The 24,014-nt window shown below is 49.2% G+C and overlaps 1 protein-coding gene across 2 annotated transcripts in view; it reads right to left on the bottom strand.

The window, feature by feature from the left end:
• Nucleotides 1–5,058: 5,058 nt before the first annotated feature.
• LARP4B (La ribonucleoprotein 4B) overlaps nt 5,059–24,014 on the bottom strand; it is an 80,641-nt gene continuing 61,685 nt past the window's right edge. Inside the window, exons 7-18 of one of the 2 annotated variants that reach the window (XM_065921413.1) lie at nt 23,849–23,985; nt 21,231–21,334; nt 19,955–20,065; nt 18,179–18,232; nt 17,881–18,090; nt 15,773–15,879; nt 15,058–15,309; nt 14,112–14,157; nt 11,508–11,672; nt 9,324–9,442; nt 9,114–9,228; nt 5,059–8,365 (exon numbers count right to left, since the gene is read on the bottom strand). In XM_065921413.1, coding sequence (XP_065777485.1) covers nt 8,093–8,365; nt 9,114–9,228; nt 9,324–9,442; nt 11,508–11,672; nt 14,112–14,157; nt 15,058–15,309; nt 15,773–15,879; nt 17,881–18,090; nt 18,179–18,232; nt 19,955–20,065; nt 21,231–21,334; nt 23,849–23,985 — 1,693 coding nt within the window. In that variant the 3' untranslated portion in view covers nt 5,059–8,092. The remainder of the gene's footprint in view (nt 8,366–9,113; nt 9,229–9,323; nt 9,443–11,507; nt 11,673–14,111; nt 14,158–15,057; nt 15,310–15,772; nt 15,880–17,880; nt 18,091–18,178; nt 18,233–19,954; nt 20,066–21,230; nt 21,335–23,848; nt 23,986–24,014) is intronic. The other variant, XM_065921415.1, reaches the window with a different exon arrangement.

The raw sequence follows: 24,014 nt of genomic DNA, 5'->3' as shown, positions 1-24,014 counted from the left end.
CGCTTCGCTTCGTCCGCACCCCCGCACTCTCGCTGCCCAGCGCCCCTCGCCGCGCTGGATGCCCGGCCACGCGGCTCCCTGCCTCCCGGGTTCCGTGCCTGTGGCTTGTGGACCGGGCGGGGTTCTTCCCGGAGCCGGAGAAGCAGAGAGGAAGCGCCCGCGGCTTTGTTCTAGTCTCACTGCGGATCTCTCCGCGCTCAGCTGATGAGCTTTCACGAGCGCCAGAGGCAACCGACCAGACACTGAAGGGTTCATCGCCCGTTAATCGGGCGACGTTCTCGGGCTTGGGCGCGGCTGCTCTCGGGGAGCGTCCAGGAAGCGCGCCTGCCGCGGGCGCACGGCGGGGGTGAGGCCGGATGGAAGGCGCAGGCTCCCGCTCCCTCCCAGGCTCTCCCAGCCCGGCGAGCACCCACGACCACTCGGCCCCGGGAGGGAGCGAGGGCGTGTCCCCGCACCGCTTCTGAGTCCGTCACTCCGGGAGGCGGGCGGGGGGGTCGGTCCCTCCGGGAGACGGGGTGGGGGGTCCCCTCCTGGAGGCGGGGATGGGATCCCGCCGTGACTGAGCCTCTGCAGGAAGCCGGCGAGTGTTGCATGACGACGTCGTGACCAGCCCGCGGACCCGGCCTCTCGCGCCTTCGTTCACACTGGTCGCCCTCAAGAGCAGCAGAACTCACGTCTCTGACCTCTGACCTCTGAGGCTGCGTCCACATAGGAGCCAAGTAGGACTGGGACAATCAGGATCCAGCTTAGACAGCCCCTCGGATACACGTCACCCAGCCCCCTCATGCAGGTCCAAGGCGATGGGAGTGTGGCGGCGTCTCCGGGGAGGTGGCAGGTAGCGGGGAGGCAGGCCCCCCCCTCTCCCCGCCGCCGGGGACAGAGTGGAAGTAGGATAAAGAGACCGAGGTCAGGGTTTTCCCCACAGAGTAGGGGCAGAACGCTGCTGTCCCCTTTAGGAGTCAGCAGACACTGGGGACGGCCTTGACAGCAGATAGGCACTGGTTGCTGACCTGGGAAGAGAGTTAATGTCCAAAAAGGCGACCCCATGGAGCCAGTGATGGAAGGACAAGCTCCTGGGGGCATCATCGTGTGGGTGAAGCCAGAGGAACACAGGGCAGCACCTAAGAGATTGAATTCAAAGCACTGATTAAAATGCTTCAGCGTGAAAACTCAGTCCTCAGGGTCTTCCCATTAAAAAGGGAGATAGAACATAACTCCTCACAGAAATCATGCAGGGTGCCAAGAACCTAGGAAGGGTGTTTCCTCCCTGCCCTCCAAACCCCTCCCCAAGGCCATCACATGTCTCCAGACCTCTCAAGGTTACTGAAGGAACCAGTGATCTTGCCAGGGGCACGAGGTTCCCATTTGCCCACGCCCTCCATCAGCACCTTCCATCCTCCCCAGTGACTGGACCAGGACTGGCACCGTTTTCAGGCCGGGGAGACAGCGGAACCACCAGGAAGCAGCCCAGTCGGCATGGAAATAAACGTGTGTTGTCCAGGCCTTTGTATGCGGTGTTTGCTGCAGCAGCAATACTTTGATGCCATGAAATGGGTGCCAAGTAACAAACACTTCTACATGAGGTGAGGGTGGGCTGAAGGCTCAGGGAGTCCATTAGAAGCCCGGATGGCCAGAGGGACCACTGGACACAACAGTCCCCTGGCCACACGTCCAGCTTTCCCCTTGTCCTCCTCACACAGGATGAGCCCCGTCTCTATGGAGGCTAATCTAGTTGCATGATGGTGGCCTTACCACCTCCCCCGACCCCTCAAGTCTGAACTTATGGATGGTCTTTGAAATCTTAACCAACTTAGCATGAAGCAGACAGACTCAGCCTGGCCAGGAGGGACCGCAGGTGTGGGCGCCACCCTGGGTGTTGGAGCAGTGGCTCCGGGGATGGGGCAGGTGGGCAGGGTGGTGGCCCTGCGAGGGGGCTGGTGTGTCCTCCAGCTCGGGCTGCCTCCCAGTGTCAGGCGCCCTGGCTCTTCCCATGTGTGGCTCCACTTCCTAGGACCCAGCCCTGGTGGTTCCTCCTGTGCCTGGGTGCTGGGGACCCAGAGGCTGAGCCACGGGGTCTGGGGAGGGGGGAGACCCTAACTGCACTTCAAGGGGTCTGGAAGTCTCCTGGGGTCACAAGCAAAGAGGCCTCCATTGGAGGAGAGAAAAATGCAGGAGTTTAGACAAAAAAGTGCAGCCCACACTTTGAGGCAAACTTCTTGTTTGGCAAGTGGCAGGGCCAGGAAATGCCTGAGAATGACTCTCCTGCAGCACCCTCTGGAAGCCCCCAGGCCCAGTAAGCCCATAGCTGCCGCCTCTGGGGCCACCTCAGGATCTGGGTAGACTGACTCAGTCCAGGTTAGAACCCACATGTATGTTCACCCAGAGCTCAAATCACTGCAGCCCAGTCCACAGCACAGGCTCGTCCACAGGGACAAAGCTGAGGATGGAGGCTGGAGGCTTGGGCGTCCTTTGTCCACATTCTGGTGACAGAACCGGGATACAGGCTTGGGGTCAGACACGACCCTTTTGGGGCACAGGGCTCAGCACCTTGGCCATGTCCATCACGAAGCATGGTGACTTATTCCTGAGGGCAGCACAGGAGCAATGTGACATTAAAAGCAAAGGCAACAGAAACAAAAACTAACAAGTTGGACTAAGTCAAACGGAAGAACTTCTGCACAGAAAGGTAAGCCATCAATAACATGAAAAGGCAACCTACAGAAACAGGGGAAATATCTGTTAAGTCATATATCCAATAGGGAGTTAATGTCCAAAATGTATACATAACTCATCAACAAAAAACCCAAATAATCCAATTTAAAATTGAGCAAAGGATCTGAATAGACATTTTCCCAAAGGAGACACACAGATGGCCAACAGGTATGTATGAAAAGATGCCCCACGTCAGTAGTCACCAGGCAGGTGTGAGTCGAACCACAGCAAGGTCTCACCCGTGCCTGCTGGGATGGCACTCAAAGAGACAGCAAGCAAGTGTAAGTGAGGATATGGAGAGAAGGGAAGCCTCATACACTGTTGGTGGGAATGCAAACTGGTGCAGTCACTATGGGAAACAGAAAGCTAAAACAGAACTACCATGAGATCCAGCAATCCCACTTCTGGGTATTTATCTGAAGAAGATGAAAACAGTAACTCGAAAAGACATCTACATTCTCATGTTCACTACAGCATCATTTACAATAGCTGATATGGATGCAACCAAAGTGTCCATCGATGGATAAATGGATAAAGAAACTGATTAATGGATGAAGGTACTGTGAAACATTAATCATAAAAAAGAACAAAATCTTACCATTTGAGACAACATGGATGGACCTTGAGGGCACTGTGCTAATTTTTCTTGTGATCTCACTTACATGTGGGACCTAAAAACAAAAGAAACCAAACCAAGTTCACAGATACAACGAGCAGACTGGTGGTCATCAGTGGCAGGGGTGAGTGGTGGGTGGAGTTAAAAGTAATTAAGACCTGGGGATGTACTGTATAGTATGGTGGCTAACTAACCATGCTGTATTTGAAAGCCGAGAGTAAATGTTTAATGTTCTAATCACAAAAAATCATAGGCACCATTTCAGAATACACGTGTATCTAATCTTTATGCTATACACCTGAAACTACTGTTGCCTGTTGATGACAACTCAGTAGTTTAAAAAACGCTTAATTCCACCTCTTAGGAAACATAAACTTCCAGGGAAACACCTGGTGTCGGCTGTGGCATTCTGTCAGCACAGGGGCTGGAGCTAGAGAGCAGCACACAGCCTGACCCTGCTTACGGTGACACAGAGCCCACCAGCACCCTTCGCTCCCCACCTTTACTGCTCTCTTTTCTGACCCACTTCCAGGGAGGCGTAACTTCGGGAATCTGAACTGGGTCTCCCCTGGCTGCCCAAGATCCAGGGCCTGCCCATGTCGGCAGGGAGCGGCATGGCTGCTCTGAGGGCCATCTGAGAATTCCCAGGTCCCTCTGCCCACGAGGGCCCCTCCCAGCCAGCACTGTCACCTGCCAGGTGCTGAGCGCATTCCTCAGCCCAGGGATTGTTCCCTGCCTGGAGGCCCACTGGTCCCTGGGTCGGCCAAGTGGGGGCCATGTGTGCATCCTGTTGACCTGCTGACAGGTCCCACCCAGGTGGTCAGGGAGCTTGCACTTCTTCAAGTTCCCGGAGCAGGGGGCGCTGGCCTGGGGACCCCACTTTGAGGAGGACTGAGCATTTCATGGTAGGAAGAGGATAAAGGTTAGGGGTGGGTTCATCTGTCTGGACCAGGACCCAGAGGTCAACTGGTTGGCAGACAGGTGCAGACCAAAGGGTTCTGGAGGTAGTCTCACTCACTAGCCCCACCGAGCCCATCAGACCAGGCTCCCCAGGCTGGGGTAGAGCTAGAGCTTCAGCGTGGCCCCAGGGGCTTCTGACAATGTTGAGCAGCTTGAAATCAGTCGATGCTCCTCAGGGTGCTGGAATCCTGTGTCCACAGGTGTGTGTGTTCATCCCATGTGCACATGAGCGTGTGCAGGCTCCACGGTTGTCTTAGGCTAATTCAGTGGGTCACACCTGCTGTGGACACTACCTATTGCACTGAAAAAGACCTGGTCTCCAAACAGACCCTGGGAGGCCCAGAAGCCTGAGCTATTGCAGGCGTGGGATGGCTCCAAGAGTTCAGCATGGGCATGGGCTACGCTGAACTAAGGTCAAGTCCATCACAGTTTCTGAGGCTCACTTAGGATTTGAACATGATGGCCCCATCTCTACCCCTGGTGACTTTATGTGGGCATCTCCTGAGACAAGGTTATTTAACAGAAGAAACAGAAGAGCCCGACACAGGATACTTATTCTCATGGTAAACCTTGGATTTAATGAACTGTGTTCTCACCAATACTTGCCTGAGCGCCCACCCTGCAGGCTGACAACTGAGCCACGGGGCACAGCACTCACACTGCAAAGACTTACGAGACATGATGGAACCTGGATTTCATTCTCACACACCATTTTTTAAAAAGTTGCATTCTTGAAAATTATAATTTTAAAAAAGTCAAAAGAAAACCCAAACAGTGCCTAAATCTTTATTTTTCATAACCTACATTTTTTCAAATTAGACAGTTTTACACTGAATGACACAAAAGGAAACTTAAATTACCAATAGTTTACACATAAGCTTGATTCCAGTCTTAATGAAAAAAAGTGGAACAGAAACAGAAGCCCTGGCGAGGCGTCCGTGCCCCTGCCCTCCTGCAAGCTGGCGCCACAGCTGCTCCTTCAGGCCCATCGTCCGCTGCTCCTCGGACCTGGATGCAGACTCCGGCCATGCCTGCCCCGAGGCCAAGGCCCCAGTGCAGATTCCACGTGGCGCTGTGGTGGCCCTGACCATGTAGCAACATGAAACATTTCTTGCCACACTAGTGACCACCAGTGGTGGTTACAGGAGGGTCTGATCAGAAACAGCATGACACGGACTCTCTGAGAGCAACGACTGTGCGAAATTCATGTGAAACAGGGCGGGGCTCTCCCCCCCATCTCTCCAAACGACACTGCACAACTGTCCGAGGAGAATGCCGTCTGTGTCGCCATCTCTGACTCTACCTGAGGGACTGCCCGCAGAGAGGTGCTATGTGGCAGGAAGCCAGACACCCCCGTGCTTTCTGTGAGTGGAAAATCTCAGGAACTTCAGAAAGGCGGGGTTGGGGGACATTACATGGCTATTTGGCATATCACCCTTGCTTAATTAAAAAGGATGCGCTAAAAATGACATCCAAGTGAAGTCTGGACTCGAGGCTGCGGGAGCAGAAGCCTCCTGTGACCGACAGGTCACACCACTTGGGGGCCCGGCTGCCGTCACAGGGCCACACAGCGCGGAAGGCCCTCCAGGGAGGGACCTGCCGCTACTGAAAACCAGTGTCTGGGCTCCATGGGGCTTGGACTTCAGGGTGACGTGCTGCATCGCTCCCTTCTCTGGCAGCCACATCACGGGGTCCTGGGCCTCTCCAGCTCTTCCTATAGTATGCACTGGTTTCGGTGGAACAGGTCAATCATTTCAAACTCTCTTAGTCAGCAATCTCACAACTACAATGAAGTAAATTCCCTGTTCCTTTCAGGGGCCTCGGAAACATGAGCACCGTGTGGGTGTCCAGGCCTTTGAACAAAGACGCTGCTCTCCAGGAGACGGGCCTGCTTTCCTCCGTAGGCGTGTCATGCTTATTAGCCATTTGTGATTCTAAAGAGATTATTTTTCACTTTCACTTGCAGATCCTGCCAGTTTCCACTTTACAGATTATATTTTGAAAACCCTTTCACAATTAGCTGTGATTAGTACATACTTAACATACTTTTAAGAAGAGCATGAAAACATTCGAAGGTTTTAATCAGACTTCCATCTCCCTTTCGCAGCAGCAAAGAGGCAGAAATCAGTTCAACACACCAGTACAAGAGAAAAAGAAAAAAACTTCAACAAATTAAAATAATATTCAAACCACAACATTGAGTTTATCTACATCCAGGTCAATAGTAACATTTATAATATATCAATTTTTATCAGATTTTTCTCTTTAGGGTACCTTTTTAATATGTTCTGATTATTTACAACTGTACAAGCAAAGCACACACTCCCAAGTGCACATATTTAATACAGTATCGACTATTTGCATTTACAGGATTTTTCAACAATCTGAAAAAAGATCAACTGTGTAAGATCTTCCAGGTACATTACAAACACGACTGCTAGTCCTTCCTACAGTGCTCACCCAGTGACACCGTGACAGCAGACCCCACTCATGCCAACCCAGGCCCATCTCAGAACTCTTAAACTGTCCTATACAAAAGTTAAGGCAAAGTCATTTTCAAGTTTAAATAAAATTCAAGTCTTTAAATATTGGATGGAAATAATCTCTTAAAAAAAAAAAAAACCCTCAGTCTTATTAAATAACATTTTGTGGAATAAACTGTATGGTTACATTTAGCAGGAAATATTCTTATTTTAATGTCTGCTGCTTAGAATACTTAAAGAAAAAATTTAGGCATTTTAAAACAAAATAATTTATGTTAAACTTTATTATCAACTGCTAGCTTTAGTGCATGCGTGTTCTTGGAGAGCAGCACTTGGAGAAGGGATCACTGACCCTGTCTTGGAGGTAAGGAGAGTGGGTTGGGACCCTCCGCCACCAGAGGGCACCACGACCACCTCCCCCACGATCCCAGCCCGGGAGGACCTGGGGGGTGGGGGTGGCCGGGAGGACCTGGGAGGCCTGGGGAGCGGGGTGGGGCCGGGAAGGCCAACTGTGAGCAGGGCTCCATGCCCTCCCCACCCACTCGAGGGAGCAAAATGTCAGGGTACAATTTCGTGGTAACATGTCAGTGGGCTACAAAGTTTATATTTCATTTGAATTCTATTCACAATGTGCTTTGAGTTTATCTTACATAACAGCCACTTGAGACTAGAGTGAGGAGCTGGTTACTTGCTGGCAGGACAAGAGGGCTCTCGGGGCTGTGCAGGCTTACTTCGCCCAGTGGACCAAAACTGGACTCTGCTTAGAAAATGCTAGAACCACCTGTTAGGCTTCCGAGTGAAGGGCAGCTCCCAGGCTGGCGAGCCCCGCCCGCTCCCCCCAGGCTGTGCTCACAGCATCACCTCAGTCCTCCTCCCTCGGTCCTCAGCTTCACCCGGCAGCCTGGACATCTCAGAGATACGCACTTGCTAACCAGTTATTTTAAAAAATGAAGTAGCATAGTTCCACTTAATTTAGAAAAACTCACTATATATATAGCTTGCATTCATAGCCACATGGAGGCTTAATAAAAAATATCAATTTGTTAGGATAAATGCATTTTCTATCCTGAAAAAAATCAGACTTATGCATCACCTCCAGTTAAGCACCAACCTAAAATAAGGTTTATATTAATTAAATCCTGAAAAATAGATTTTTTTCAAGAGGGGGGAAATCCGACTCATAGAAGAAAAATAACTTGCAGGCACCTTGTGGGCCTCGTCTACACTGCAAGCTCCTAGCCAGCGGCTCACTCACGTCCGAGTGGGACAGTGCCTAGTTGTGGCGACCTCAGCTCCTCGCAGCCCTCCCAGACCTCGGTGCTCACTGAGGGGGCCTGGGTGGGGGGCTCTGTTCTCTGTGTGGACGCCGCCCCAAGCCCGGGGGTGACGGCCGGCGGCCCAGCGGCCTCCTCTGGTCTTTGGGTGGTCCTGGGCTGGACTTGGGGGCGAGGGGCTCTCTCTCCGTGACCTTCCTCTCTTCCTTCCCACAGCCGACCGGGTTTGGCTTCTGTTCTTTCTGGGGTTGCAACGGGGAAGACGGTGGCTCTCTACTTGTCCTCTGACAAATCTCTGCGTAGCTGGGTTTTCGCAATTCCTGGGAAATGGACAACTCTGGGATTAGTGTGATGACATGTGAGAATCAGGCTCAAAGAGGCAGAGGTACAAGTTTCCAGTTGTAACCACATTCAGAAGTATCTTAAATGAAGAGCTCCTGCATTTCAATAGCTGAGTTTCCCCTGGAGCACAACTTTCCTTCCAAGACACTCTACAAATACTTTGTAAAAATGGATAAAAGGATAAAAGGCACGGAGAAGAGTGCCAACTGAATTCCTTCCAGCCTCTGGCCTGTGGGCACTTCCGAGGCACAGACAAGCCCAAAGAGGTGGCAGACACTAGGCAGCTGCAAGAATGAGAGCAGCAGCTGCTTTTGCCGGCCACGCGGCCTCCGGGACTGGGGAAGAGGATGGCCGGCCGTGTGGGGGGCTGGAGGCGTGATGCAGGAAAGTCAGAGGTAACAACTTAAAAAAGGGGAGGGGGGTTTCCAGGTAAGTGGAAGCATGAAGATTAAATGAAAGAAGAGGACATTTAAAGTCTGTCATCTCCATCAATCAGTTGTAACTTAAAAATAAAAGGAAGAGCAGTGGGGTGGGAGACGGGGAGCCCTCTGATCCACGAGGCACAAGAGCTGAAAGCTGCAGCTCCTCGGACGATGAACAGCCACAGTGGTCAGCTGGAATTATCGCCCAAGGCCCTGGTACCCTGTGCAGAAGGCCTGCTGCGCACGCGTGTGGCCACCCCTTCTGGGAGCCCCTGGGCATCCCCCTACCCCCGCGGGCACGTACCGAGATGGCACCGTTCACCTGCACTGATTTACTTGCAGTGGTGTTCAGGGCCAGGGTGGGAGGCGGTCTGTCCACAGTTGGGGTTTCCCTCTGCTTCTCCACCACCTTGGCATCCCTGGAAAGATGCCACCAGGCACACGCGTGAGTGGACATGAGCGGGCAACCCCGCAGAGGGCACTGGGCGCGGGTCCCGGGCACGGCTGGACTTACTCGGGCGGGCGGGCAGGGGAGGGGGTGCGCTCGCAGGCTGCGGACACGGCACAGGGCGCTGAGGGTTCTCGGGGGGGCACCGCGGGAAGAGTGTTCGTGCTGGCGTCTGCATTCAGGCTCTGAAACCACGAAGAACAGTTCATCACCGCGTAGAGGCATGTCTAACAGGTCTCTGTCAATGATCTTAAACACACAGCGACAGTGTCCGCTGTCTTCAGGAGCAGGCGTTGGCCAACCCCGGGCAGAGTGCACACTGCAGCTGCCCCTCCTCTGGGCAGACCCCGCCAGTCTCTGGCCTTCCTCGGTGTGCGAGCACAGCGGCTGGCATACCCACCGTCCCAAAGGGACCGGACTGCACTCATCTGAGCTGCTGGCACCTGAACTCTCACATCTACGGCAGAGTCCCCAGCAGAGTCCAGCATGGCTTAGCCTCACAGGGACATCAGTGCATGGCTCCACACTGACTGAACCTGAGCGCCTCAAGGGGTGAGGGCGGCAGTTCCCACCTTAATTCACTAGCAGCCCCTGAAAGCTGATGTGAACCCTCCTGACTCAACAGGAAGCAAAGAGACTTTTAAGTCCGTTTAAGGCAGACACCTGGCAATAGGCAGTGACCACTCAAACACATAGCCATTTGTTAACTAAAAAAGGCGAGAGAGCAAATAAAGAGCTGGAAGGGAGCCTGATTGCAACAGGCCTTTTCTCAAAGTCTTGCTTTTCAAAGTAGATAGAAAGTTCACAAGTGAGAACTCTGGAGGTAATAGCACTGCCCTCCCTACCCAGGAGACCAGGGTTCGATCCCTGGGTCGGGTAGATACCTCCTCCTGGAGGAAGGAATGGCTACCTAAGCACAGGGGAGGTGGTGATGGTGACCTGGGGGCCATAAGAACCATCATCTCTCATGATTTTGTACTCAAGGGTGGCGGAAACATGGGTGTGGAAATGCCTCCTTTGTGTAAAAGCTCCCTCACGCCCAGGGCACGTGGGGTGCTGCTGTGCTGTCAGAACCTGTCCCATTTGAGGCCTCCCAGGGCCCTACATGCCACCAAGGTCTTCTGTTGAGAAGCAGGGACATGGACCCTTCCAGCTGGAATCAGGCTCAGACTTCTTAAAAGCAACAATTCTTTCCTCAAGATAAATTTCACACAAACTTGAAATGTAAAAAAAAAAAAAAAAGAAAAACAATAGTAAAAAGAATTTTTTTTTAAAGCTATTTTTGAAACAGGGTAGAGGCCTGCTTGTCCTACTCCTCTGCCCACCTTGAGGGGAATGGGGTCCATGTGAAGCTAGGACTGGCCGCACCAACTCTGCCATCACTCCACGGGACCTGACACCTCAGACATCACTATCTGGAGTTTAAGGTATACAGTAACACACAGGGCACATCAAGTTTAGTAAGTGTTTCTCTCTAAAATAAAATGCGGAATCCTCTCAGTCTTGAAGGCTAAAAAGAGGAGCAGTAATCACACACCAGTATGAGACAACTAAAGACCTGGCTTAAAGGGTACCATGACCCTGCCTGGCATTGAGGAGCTTGCAGGGCTCCCCAGTGCAGATGCTGTGGATGGGGTCTGCCAGGCAGTGCCCAGAGTGGGGAATTCTGACTCACATCCAGGGGCAGTAGGTGGGGTGATGGTGGCAGGGGGAAAGGATATGGGGGTGATGGTGAGAGCCAGGCTGAGAGCTCAGCGGGGTGCTGGGAGAGGCGTTCCGGCCCTCCTGCCCTGGTCCTGGCAGCAGCTCAGTCCCTCTGTTGTTGCTGGTAGCAGAGCCACAGGGAGCGCCTGGTGCCCACAGTGCTCGTGATTCCCAGGATGGAGTCACTGCTAAGGAGTGACCTCTGGGAGCGTGGCAGCAGAGAGGTCACCGACAGCCTCCCATATCACAGTAAAGTTGCTCAGTCTTCTGGTTATTCATGTAGATTATCCAAAATATGTTATTTTTGGCATAATTCAGATTTTTCCTTTTTACTCTGCTGATTCGGAAAATGAAAGTAGGTCCTAAAAACTAAGAATAATGACTCAACCTGCATTTCTATAGCCCAGCAGGGCAGGGCTCCTCTCTGACCCTGCCGCTCAAAACCTGGGAGACCACTGCATCACTTGCCCTCCATAAGCCGCTTCCACACATGGAAACAACACACCTGTGAAGAGCAGGAGCGAGCACCAGGCTCGGACATCTTACCCTTTCTTTGGACGTTCCTGCGAGCAAGCCAGACAGCCTGTTCTCAAACAAGTCCTCTGTCTTCAAATGTCCTGCTGCCCCAGGCAGTGGGGGGAAGCTGGACAGGCCTAATTCAAAGCTGGGGGACGGCGGTCTGGGTGGCGTTGGAGACTGAGTCTGACTCCTCTGAAAGAGAAGAACATGGTGCAGTTGCCCAGGGTGGCTGGGCAAGAGGGCCTCAGAAATACCTCCCTAGTCTCTGAGGTCCTCAACCCTGCCAAGGTGGTCACCTATCAAAGGTCACCTATCAAAGGTCACCTGGTTAGGCAGCTTCACCCATGAAAGTGGAGCTGAAAAGGCAGAAGGAGCCGCAGGGCTCTGCCGGCCACGCTCAAACATGCAGTAAGAGCTGGGTGTGTGCGACACCCAGACCTCCAGGCAACTGACACAGACCAGTGGGACACAGCAAAGTCCCGAGAGCCTGCGTCTTGACATTAACCTTATTCACCTCCACACAAGTTCTGTGTTACCACAGCACAGTCTATAATCTAAGAAATAGAGGAGAAAGTAGAAGAAAACAAAAGTCACGCTCTCAACTCTGTACAATTTATGTTAGAAATTTCACAAGGATTTCCATTAAAAAAAAGTTTAATATAATAGGGAGGGGGGTTTAGTTATCTGAAAATTAACTTACTGAAACCACTAATATTTTAAAATCTGCATGTAAAAGCATGATATTTAACAAGAGATTCTATCACACTCCCTGACTTCAAAAGCGTAAACTCAGCATAATACCCGAGTAAAACTTTTAAGTCCAAGACCTCAAGAGAAAGGCAGTGATGTATTTTTTTACTATAACGCTCCTAGTCAGCCTACCAGCAGCCGTTCTGAGCACCCAGCTCCTGAGCTGAGAGAGACAGGGCGGAAAGGGGATATGAGCCTACAATGGGGGAGAACACAGGTATTTTCAGCTGAATGGTGGGCTACTTGAACGCGAAGCCATGCCCTCCTGCAGCTTACTTCACAGGAAAGGCCACAATTTCCCAGAAACTTAACACCAACAGGCATCTCTACAAAAGTAAAATCTAGAGAAACTGTGGTAGAGCTCAGGAGGCCAGGTCAAGGATGAAATCAAGCTGACCATTGCCCGAGTATGCTCTGGGCCTCTGGCTGTCTACTCCACAGCACTGGTGCCTACAGGCCGCCAACCGTGCTTGCGCGCGTGCCCTCCTCTGAACCAGGCTGCACTGTGCCCTGCAGCCCAGCACACGCTGGGTCATGCTCACCTCAAAGCAATTTTCAGAGGCTTCATTCTAAAGCTCTGCATGTTTCTGAGGTGAACCCAGCTTTTCGGAAGACGAGCATTTCTAGGAAGGAAGACCTGTCTTTTAGGACCAAAGAGGCAGCGTTTGAACATTTTTAGAGTCTGAATGGCTTTAGGTGAGGCACGAGTGCCATCCCTGGTCCCAGGGAGCATAGCCTGGCCTGTAGTTCATGTCTGCCACCTGCCTGCAAGCTTTTCAGGTGCTCAGAACACCCACTGCAGCAATGGGCTCACTGTCGAATACACACACCTGCACCATGTGTGTGGGTATCTCAGTGGTTCCAGGCATGAACACACAGATCAGGAACACGACACAGAACGAAACTGGCATGGCGATGGGATACATTTCCCCCTGGAGATGATGCAGTGAGCAGGGGGATGACTCCTGTGGGGTGGCCAGGATCTCAAGAGACAGATGCCCATTCTGTTGGCCCAAATGTACAGGAATTCATACATTCCAACTGGAACCAACCGACACAAACTGCCTTACCAAAGGAGTCACCAAAAATTAGACTGAACTGACAAATATGGTAAAATCAGGATGTTCACTTATTACCAATGTGCACTTTCTAAACTCTCTGCAAATAAAAGCTATGTCCTGTAAGGGGAACGTGTAACTCAATGGCTTGGGGCCCTCAGGGTCTTCTCCAGCTTCCAGGTGAGGAGCTCTACATAGAGAGCCCATGTCCACAAGCACACTGCCCACACTGCCAGGTGCTCGCCCCCATCAGAGTCCTGCAGAGTGTCACCCAGAGGGAGAGCTGCTCAGTCACTAAGCGGACACAGTCACCCCTGTATGCCCATCACTGATTTTGGGTTTGTCCTGAACCATAAGCTACAGCAGAAGGCACTGTGTAGAATGCTTTCTACACAGTGGGTACAGAGTAAAGTATTTTGAAAGAAAAACACTGATGAGCTAATTCCTATGTGGGAAAAGTTCATTCTGCTTGTCCATACTCAAGGTCCCAGTAATTTCAAAGTACACCACTACCTGGTTACCCGCACAGAAAGCACCCATCTGGATGCATGTGGATAGACCACATGTGTGCAAGGCGCCCCTGGGTGCACCTCTGTGTGCTGCACAGGGCACAGAGCAGTCAGCGGTTTCTCAGGAAACCAGCCATCACCTCCTCTTCAGAGCATCAAAAGGGGCCATTATCACCCAGCCGACACCACGTGGCAAGAAAACTGCAGGACCACGTCTAAAAGCTCCTTCTCACACCTTTGTCAAACCTCATGGTTGGTCAGTGTAAGCGGGGTTGAAACGTCAGGCAAAAGCGGCAGGGCTCTGAGGTACTCACTGTAAACTTCTCCTCCCGCTTCTTCCGATAACCAAAGGAGCTCTTCCTAGAGAATAGGAAAGCAGCAGACTGTGACCTTTTCCACCGGAAACAGATTTCACTGAGCACAATCTTCACAACTTTGTAATCTACTATAGATGACTTTAGATTCTAAAATCCCAATCTTATAAGCAAAACAAAAATTTTATAATAAAGAAGTAAAACTGAAGTCTAGATAGGGACATAAAAGAAAACATTGATCTAAATAATTTTTCCATTTAGGATTTTTGTTATGATATGAATATTTGAACATCCATTCAGCTAGAGTGGCAAGGTGTGTAAAATCCGACACAGAGCTATAAAGGTGAATTGCGAAAAAAACAGCAATGACGATCCATCAGATTGATCATCCAAGGGCACAGCACCCAGGTAGCCTGGTCCACTCCCAAACCCCCAGCCCTCACTCCAGTGAACCACATGGGGCTTCCTCTCCCGTCTGGCAGTCTTTCACTCCATGGTTCCCAAGGCATGTTTCCAAGGTTCAAGGTCTAAACCGCTGGCTTCAGTGCCCTTCCCCAAACTCAGCTTAAGCCCACCAACAACCCCACCTTCTGAATGGATGTCACACAGGCCTGAGGGCACCAAGACACTTCACTGCCCTGACAGCTTCCATGGTCTGATAATCCATACAGCTGCCCAGCCAGGGCCGACACATTAATGACCAGGACCCAGGGTCTGGCCCACCCTCAGTTCCCATGAACAATGTCCTGTCACCACAAAGATGGAACCAGTCAAGTCTCTGCTCTAAAAGTAACCCTGTGAGTGACTGACTATACAAGACTTTGGATAGTTTATAGCCTTCCTTTTGATTTCCTGTAAGGGACATCTAAATTCATAGAATTTGACACTACTAATGGTTTTAAGTAATGCCCACAGTACCCGTCCAACAGAAATCACAAGCACTCACCTCCCTCTGCCTAAGCCCGGGGAGGACTCGAAGCTACTCTGCTCCACGCGCCCGGGCCCCACATCTCTTTTGGCAAAGGCTGGAGGGTTCTGGAGACGAGCTCGCGGCTGAGCCGTCTGCCTCACTTGTGGGCTGCGCACACCATTCATCAAGCGGTCAGCGGTGAAGTTAAATATGGAAGGACTTTCCAGCAGCCCGGGCCCCCTCTCTGCACTGGGGATGGCATGGCGCAGGTGAGACTTACTAGGATTCCTGCAGACGAAACATTTGTGCACACTCAGTTCCCAAATGATCATGGTGTTAGGAAACAGGTGTGCTAACACAAAAACGGCTGAGCAAAAGTCTGCTCTCTACTTAGGGAAAATATTTGCAATGATACTTTAAACAGTCAGCTCCTGATATGTCTGGTAAAGCAAACCTAAACACAGCATCAATGTTCTGCATGGCTGCAGCTACATCCGAATAAAAAGCAGACACTAAGCAGACACGGGGCGCGGGGCACGCACAACAGGGAGCTCCGTGCTTGAGTCTTTCACCCCGATGGGCAGGACTGCTGGTCACACCCACCATCAGTGAGCAGGGCATAGCCTCTCCGCTGAGTGTGACCACGGAGTGTGATCACACGTACCTGCTAGCCTTTGGCAGTGCACAGTGTGGAAGCAACCTCCTGTTACAACCCTGCAAAGACTGCAGACTTCCCCTCTCACAGACTTGCCTGCTCCTCGGAGGGTACTGTCTGAGTGAAGCCAGAGGAGATGCAGCAGGTTTGAAGGTTGGAGACGTGAACCCATTTATAAATCCAGTATTTGGAAATGGCGTTACCTAGAAAACAGACTTCACGTTGGTTAAATCTGGTAGCAGATATTCGCATCACACATGAAGCACTCACCACAGAGAAGAGCGCTGGGCAGGATGACTGCCAATGGCCAAGGTGTCCTGAGAGTCCATAACAACCCCCAGGAATCTGCCTCACATACATGGAAGGGAGCACCTGCCCAGAAGCCCACCCCCTGAGCCCCACCTCCCTCGCTGAGCATAGGCAGAGCATGGGACCCACTCGCTCATTTCCAGAGTCCCAGTGCCCAGGCCAAAACCCTCACTGTGCCAACACCAAGCCACCCACTCTGTTCCTGGTGACTTCAATAAAATCCATCAGAGTCCTCAATCCTAGGGACAATCAGGAATCTGTGTCATAATCATGACCTCTGAGTGGCTCTTTTAACCTCACCTGCATGTAAGTCTTGCTCTGAGTATCATATTTTCAGATCATTCATAATTATGCCCCGACTCACAATTCATGGTAATATACTACATACAAATATATTAACATATTATGTCAGAAAAAAATTAGACAGTTTCACACTGCCCTTAAAAGATACAATACTAAATATAATCTTAAAATGTAAAAAAAAAAAAACCTTAAGTGCAGAATTTTAAATATCAGCCAATTGTTTTAAAAAATCTAGTCACAAAAAAAAAAAAAAAAAATCTAGTCACAAAAATAAGATAAAACTTAGTGTTGAAATAGGTTCTCTTTTAAAAAAGATGAAGAAGGATCACTCCACTTTTCTGGATTCTGAACTGTGGTTTCAAACATTTTCTGTATAAACATTCCTTGATTGATCAAAGGCATTTAACCCCCAAGTGCCACCCAGTTTCTGCCTACATTAAAATGAAAGGAAAAGTAAAAAAGCTGGCGATTGCTCCTAACTAGAGCTAACCAAAAGCTCTATGTCATATGATGACTAGAAACAGTTCAAGACCAAAACAAAATCATTTGAAATTTTAAAAGAAAATGAAACCAACAAAAGGGAAACTCTGAGGGAGAAAGATGCAGTGAAAGCTGTGTTAGCATCTCTGAAGTTCTTCTGTAGAATCATTGTGTACTTAGAAACATACCCATCACACCAGATATAGATTCTGAAGACTGTAAATCATGGAAGAACACTTGAGATGAATCAATTCATATGTGCAATTTTACACGTACAACTATGGAATTTAAGTAACTGTGCTCAAGAGTTTAAATAAAAATAAACTGGTTGCTAAGGCAGTTGGTAACACAACTTGTTGAGAACTAACTGGCCCCATCTCGTTGCTCCTACTCACAATGACACAACCTGTTTTAGAGCAGTTTCTGGGCCTCACATGGCCCAGCCAGACCAAAGGGACTAGCCACTTGTCCAGATGACTGATGCAGAGGTTAAGGACAAACACAGCTAGAGCCCAGAGACAAAAGCACACAGTAGGCCTCCTCTGGAGCAACCATTCACCCAAGAGTGACGGACACTGCCACAGTCCTCGTTTGCAAAAAACTGAGCACTGGCAAAGTGCAATGAAGCCTGCCATCTGTCCTCCATTGTCCGGGACTGTCACAAGCTTAGGAAACATCACTCTCCCCTTCAAACCACGTCCCATTGTACCCCTTCTGTGCTCAGAAGGACCCAGCTATCCCACAGCTCATGACCACATGTCATGCTGTTCTCAGGGCTACACAGCTAAGAGAGGAAACAGACGACAGGAGGGAGGCAAAGAGGTAAAAGGATGGGGATTGCATCATTAGAGATTTCTTCAAGTTTCTGCAGCTCTTTATTTATCTCCCAGTGAAACTGAAAACCCCCATGGAGCGTGAAGGCCCATCTGACCGCATCACCTGAACTGGCATCCCCCTAGAGGAGGGTCTCTACCACCAGCCATCTGACTGGCATTCCCCTTAGAGGAAAGTCTCTATCACCCGCCATCTGAACTGGCATCCCTTTAGAGGAGGGCATTTACTGCCCAGCGCACCAAGGGTCTGCGACAGGAGCCCCAGTAAGGCCGACTCACCAAGGGCGGGTCAAGATAGCTGTGTGTCGCTGACCACGTCTGGGGGGCTATCAGGCTGTACAGAGGGAACTGCTGCTGGGGACTATAGACTGGAGGTAAGTAAAATGACGCCGTGTAGCGCTGCTGTGTGTAGAGGCTCATGTCCAGAGGCCTAAAGCCATTCTTTGGCAAAAACGTGTTTATAGCTATTGCCTTCGCCTTTATCCGTGCCTGTGTGAAAACACAGAAGTTTCTGTTATTAATAGAACACTTAAAGACATTGATGTGCAGGTAAAGTGTAACCAATGGTCTTGCTTACCTTAATTGGTTTTCCTTGAAAGGTTTTGACTTCTTCTCTCAGATATTTGTAAGCCTGAGGACAAAATCATCCATAATACCATTGTGTTAATCTTATAAGATGAACGTACAATTAACTCAGTATCTCAAGTAAGCAATTATGTAGTCAGAATATGGTAGATGGGACCTAGAACAAGGATTCTTCACCTTTTTTGGGTCATGGATTCCTTAAAAGATCTGGTAAGAGCTATGGAGCCCCTACCCCGAATTCTTAAATTAGTATGATGTTATAAATTGATTACCTGTCAATAAAGAGAAAAAAGGAAAAATATTCTCCCGAGCAGTATCTGTATATAATTTAAGTGTTAACAGAAAGCACACAGCATTTCACAGAACCTAGGCTGAGAGTCCTCACCTGGGAGAACACCAAGCTCCTAGTAATAACCCCATGCGCACTCAGAATCACATGGCTCAGGGTTTTGATGTTCAGAATTCACTGCTTAGATAGTTCCTTGCTCATCTCCAAGTTCTACGTAGCTCTGAGGGCTCAGCATCCCCCGAGTAGACCTTGTGCCATGTTCTCCACACTGGAAAGGGGCTGGAGAGGTGGCTGGCACCTGTTCCACACACCTGCCTTCTCTCATCTCCCATCACCCTGCTTCTCCTGGTCCCTTTCTTTCCCTCCATTCAGTTAAAACTTGTCTTTCAGGCTCCTCTCTCTCTCCTGAAGCCCCTGCGGTCTCGCCATGCACATCTCACACTCCACGGCTGTTCCTCTACACAGGCGAGTGCTTCCTCTGAACACGATGCTTCCTTACACGGCAGGGAGCCGTCTGAACTCCCCACCTCCCAGAGGGCTCATCCGTGCCTTCTCAGGCACTTCGTAACACAAGGCTGCCCAGGCAACGTTAGAGTTAGGTACAAATTTCCCAAACACTGAAATCATTCTCTGTACAGAGATAAGAACAGAACCAGTTTTCCTAGGTTGCCTGTGTTACATGTCCTCAGAAAATCTAATGCCTATGCTCCGCACACTGCTACAAAACTGTCTACACACACATACACACACACACCACCCCCCTCCTATTTAGGATTTCCCTGCACTTTAGGTTCACTGCAGATGGTGACTGAAGCTGTGAAATTAAAAGATGCTTGCTCCTTGGAAGAAAAGCTATGACAAACCTAGACAGCATATTAAAAAGCAGAGACATTACTTTGCCAACAGAGGTCCATCTAGTCAAAGCTAGTTTTTCCAGTACTCATGTATGGATGTGAGAGTTGGATTATAAAGAAAGCTAAGCGTCAAAGAATTGATATTTTTGAACTGTGGTGTTGGAGAAGACTCTTGAGAGTCCCTTGGACTGCAAGGAGATCCAGCCAGTCCAATCCTAAAGCAGATCAGTCCTGAGTGTTCATCGGAAGGACTGATGTTGAAGCTGAAACTCCAATACTTTGGCCACCTGAAACAAAGAACTGACTCACTGGAAAAGACCCTGATGCTGGGAAAGATTGAAGGCGGGAGGAGAAGGGGACACAGAGGATGAGACGGTTGGATGGCATCACCGACTCAGTGGACATGAATCTGAGTAAACTCCAGGAGTTGGTGATGGACAGGGAGGCCTGGCATGCTGCGATTCATGGGGTCGCACAGAGTTGGACAAGACTGAGTGACTGAACTGGACTCAGAGCCAATCGTCACCCCTGTGCCCACACTGAGCCCTACCATGTACTGACTGCAAAGTGCTGGTAAACTGCACTTCAAGGGGTATGGGGCAGGGGGTGCACAGGAAGAACTTACCTGTTGTGCATCAGCTTCTGTTTCAAATGTAATAAACCAATTATCATTATAGGCAAATTCACAGTTTATAAATCTCGGCAAGTTATCTCCTTTAAATAGTGCTTCTACTTCCTACAGGAAACAGAGAAGTTAGAAATTAATTCTCAACTGAGCACCGTTTGTCTTCACTAATGAAACACGAGGCCTGTTCTTAAGGACAGATGTTGAAAAGACAACCCCAGCTCACCGAAGTCCAGGGCTCTCTCACCAGGTGGCTGCACAGGCACCTGAAGTAGCTTCCAGAATTACGATCCCATTGCCACAGTAAGTAAGCTCACAACCCACTGACAGCTCTCCCAAACCCCAAGAGACCAGTAATGAAATTAATGGGAAAATACCAGTAGGCTAACAATGACACAACTTAAGAGTGGGAGAAAGATAATTTAAGAAATCAAAAAATGAGATTAACCAAATTTACCCTCCCACATAAGATAATTACAAACAAAAGATAAAATACATGAAATAATGGCTTTCAGATAGTGTACCCTGGGCTGTGCGGGATAGCATTCTGTAAGAAGAACAGGTATAGATGGTCTACGAGTGCCTGACTCATGGGTGGGGCTTCCAGGTTGTGTTGCCAGGAGGGTGGGCACAGGCCTGCTATAAAGCTTCAGAGCTCAGGGGGATCCCCCAGGGCTCTGTGCTTGGGACACAGTGACCTGGAGTGGAGAGAACCGTCCCTCCCAGAGTTCTCCAGGGTCAGGGAGAGTCTCTAGCAGCCAGACTGGAAAACGGAGCTCACTCAGGACCACAGGTGGAGCCCTCAGGAAGCACTGGCCCAGGACGAGGCCAATCTGCTTCCACGGGTCCAAGTCACTGAAGTGAGTCGCAAACAGCTCAGGAGCATGCACAGCAAGGAGCACAGGATGCTCTGTGCCCAAGAAAGCAAACCCCAAACGCCTGGCATCCACCCTAAGTTTGCCAGGTGCACGAAGAAATAGAAAAATACGACTTAAAGTGAAAAAATCAACCACCAAATTAGACTGAGAAACGCACGGACACTGGCATGTTGGCTCGAGTTGAGCACAAGCCACACTGGTATGCACAGCACCCCTCACTGTGAAAACACTTGCTCTGAGAGTTATTCAACATGAACGTGTTCTCTGTCTCAACTTGGTGGTTTACCATTTTTACACCAAAATGAGTTAAGTATTGAAACGTTTTTTCTTTCTAACTTCTAAATACTGAAGTTACCATAAACTCTATTTTAACAAAAAACAGAGGAGAAATGACTTACTTCTACAGGGGTGGACTCGGGTATCTCACGTAGTATCACTATGCAACGGTTCTGATTTGGCCTTACTTTCTCTCCCTTCTCATCCACTTGGACTAAAGGTAAAGCTGTTTGTAAAGAGAAGAGAAAAGGATGGAACACAGATATTAAAATAAATCCACCATCTGCATTCCACTGCAACCTGATGGAGATATTCTAGCAGGACATATCAGACCATATTGCCAGGCGCATTAAAAAAAGCTGTACACAATGGGGAAACCATCAAATCTGTGACAATTTAACACATAAGCTATGGAAAGGTTCAGACCAGTCTTACCTGTTACATTTAGGGGCTCTGGGGAGTCCTGCAGGAGCTGCGATAGAGGCAACTCTGTGACACAGGCCCTCCACAGCTTAAACCACCCCAAGTCCATTACAATGCAAAACAAAGGTTTTCTCCTTTCTGTAAGTCCCCTCTCTCCTTACAGCTTAATTCTGAACTCAGAGAAGCTGCCAAACACTGTTCCCTCAGCCTCACCTAGTGATGGATCTTCCACGACCACAGTCCACCATCAAAACAAGGGTCAACACTGCCAGCCAGCATGGGGACAGGCCCAACTCAGGTTTCGCTAGCTTTTACCTTACCTCCTTTTTGTAAGGTTTTATTTTCTGGAGTCACTCTGTTGAGAGTTTGTCACAGGCAGACTCAGGTCACCACACAGCAACATCACAACCAGGGCCCAGAGCTGTGCACCCCTGTGCAGACACACATTACCACCCCCAGGAATAGAATCATCATTTCATGATGGGTTCACTAATTTGAGAGGATGATAAGGGAATACTATGAAAAAGTTCAGGCTAATAAATTAGACAAGCTACATGAAATTGAAACATTCCTTAGCACCAAAGCTCACGTTTGGGAAGTAGGATCTGTGACAGAAGACCATCAAGGCTCACAAGGTTTCTGGAAAATCCTACCAAACATTAAGGAAGAAGTAACACCTATTCTACAGTACAAACTCTTCTGAAACACTTAAGATAATACTTTCTAATCCAGCCTATGAAGCCCAACTAAAAATACCAAGAGAATCTTTTGAAAAAACAAAATGTTGATTTCTGAAAATCACACGGAAATGCCAAGCACTTAGAAGAGCCAAGACCAAGATGGAGAGTCACAACTACTCTAAGAATGACGACACAGTAAAGCCAGTACCATCCACACACTGCAGCAACGGCATCAAGACAGACAGATGGAGGATAGATACACGGCCCAGAGAGAAACCACCAGGGAGTTTACCCTGACAACTGGTCCAAAGGCAGTGCCCTGGGGAAAGCGGAGCCTTCTCAATAAATGGAGTGGAACAGCAGCACATGCACATGTAAGGGGGGTAGAGAGTCCACACCACATACAAAAATCAGCTGACAATGGTCCACAAACAATGGACCACAAATGGACCCTAAAACTACAAACTTCTGGGAAAAAATCCCAGAAATGCGACCTTGGATTAAGCAAAGATTTCTTAGGTACAACACCAAAAGTAAGATCCATAAAAGAAAAAAATTAATAAACTGGTCTATATAAAAAAATTCAAACTTTGCTTTTCAAAAGACACTATTAGGAGAACAAAGAGAAGCCACAGACTGGGAGAATATATTTGCAAGGCATATTTCTACTAAGGACTTAAATATAGATCACATATCTCAAACTGCACACATACACATGCCCCTCAAATCTCAGCTGTAAGAAAACTCAAAAAATAAAAGAAAAAGAAAACAGAAGTGAGGCATCTGAATAGACACCTCAGCAAAGAAGCACCTGAAAGATGGTTCGATGTCATCAGGCACTAAAGAAATAGAAATTAAAACCACAATGAGACACCATCACATACCTGCTAGAAAACCTAGAACAGCCCCTTCTGTGAAGGAGGCCTTGCAGGGGCACCAGGAGACTCTAGTCAGTAGTGTCTGTAACCCTGACTTTGGTAAAGCTTTTGTCAATGCACACACGATGATCAACTCAACTGTACCCTTTAAATACACAAAGTTCACGATGTGTCAATTATATCTCAGTACGGTGGCTTTTAAAAACAAATACAATGGTAAAGTTGTGGAACCTCTGTCTGCAAAGTGCACCAGAAAGTTCACACCTAAAATATCCACCCTTCCTGAGCTCCCATGGGTCTCTCAAGTAACCATGAAACCAAGAAATAACTTCATTCACAATGTGCTGTTAAGGAACAACACAATAATATATCACCAATACTTCAGCAGGAAGCAGGAATTTGAAAAGAACTCCTCTGACAGGGCGTGCCGATTCACATGCACGCTCCTTCACCCTGAAGAGCTCTTTTTTTTTTTTTTTTGAAGAGCTCTTGACTGCACCTCTCATTCACATTCTTCCCACTAGCCTGTTTGACTCTCAGCACCCATAACTTAGGATGCACCTGATACTGTGGTTCCACAGTACACTGACGCCCAGTGCGATGTGCGCCTCACCAAACTGTCAGAAAGTCTGGAGGGTGACAAAGGCACCACTTGCCATTGAGTCCTTAGCACAAATGGCTGTGCCTCTAAGTGTCATGCTGCCCAGAAAAATGCCGTCTGGACCGTGGACCACACAGCCTGGACTACAGTCCACTTACATCTCAGCACCTCAACAATCAGGTCCATGTCGGTGCTGAGCTTCTTGATGTGGTCCAGGTTAGCTACTGTGGTGATTGGCACGTACTGGTCACTGTCCATCTGAGATATAAGGTACATGTCACTAGCAAGGTTCTCCCTGCAAAAAGAAGACAATCTTTCTTAGTT

Source organism: Muntiacus reevesi, chromosome 2, assembly GCF_963930625.1.
Source record: "Muntiacus reevesi chromosome 2, mMunRee1.1, whole genome shotgun sequence".
In the NCBI taxonomy this organism is placed as follows: domain Eukaryota; kingdom Metazoa; phylum Chordata; class Mammalia; order Artiodactyla; family Cervidae; genus Muntiacus; species Muntiacus reevesi.
The sequence above is the reverse complement of the archived record's forward strand: the minus strand, read 5'-3'. Positions and strand labels throughout refer to the sequence as shown.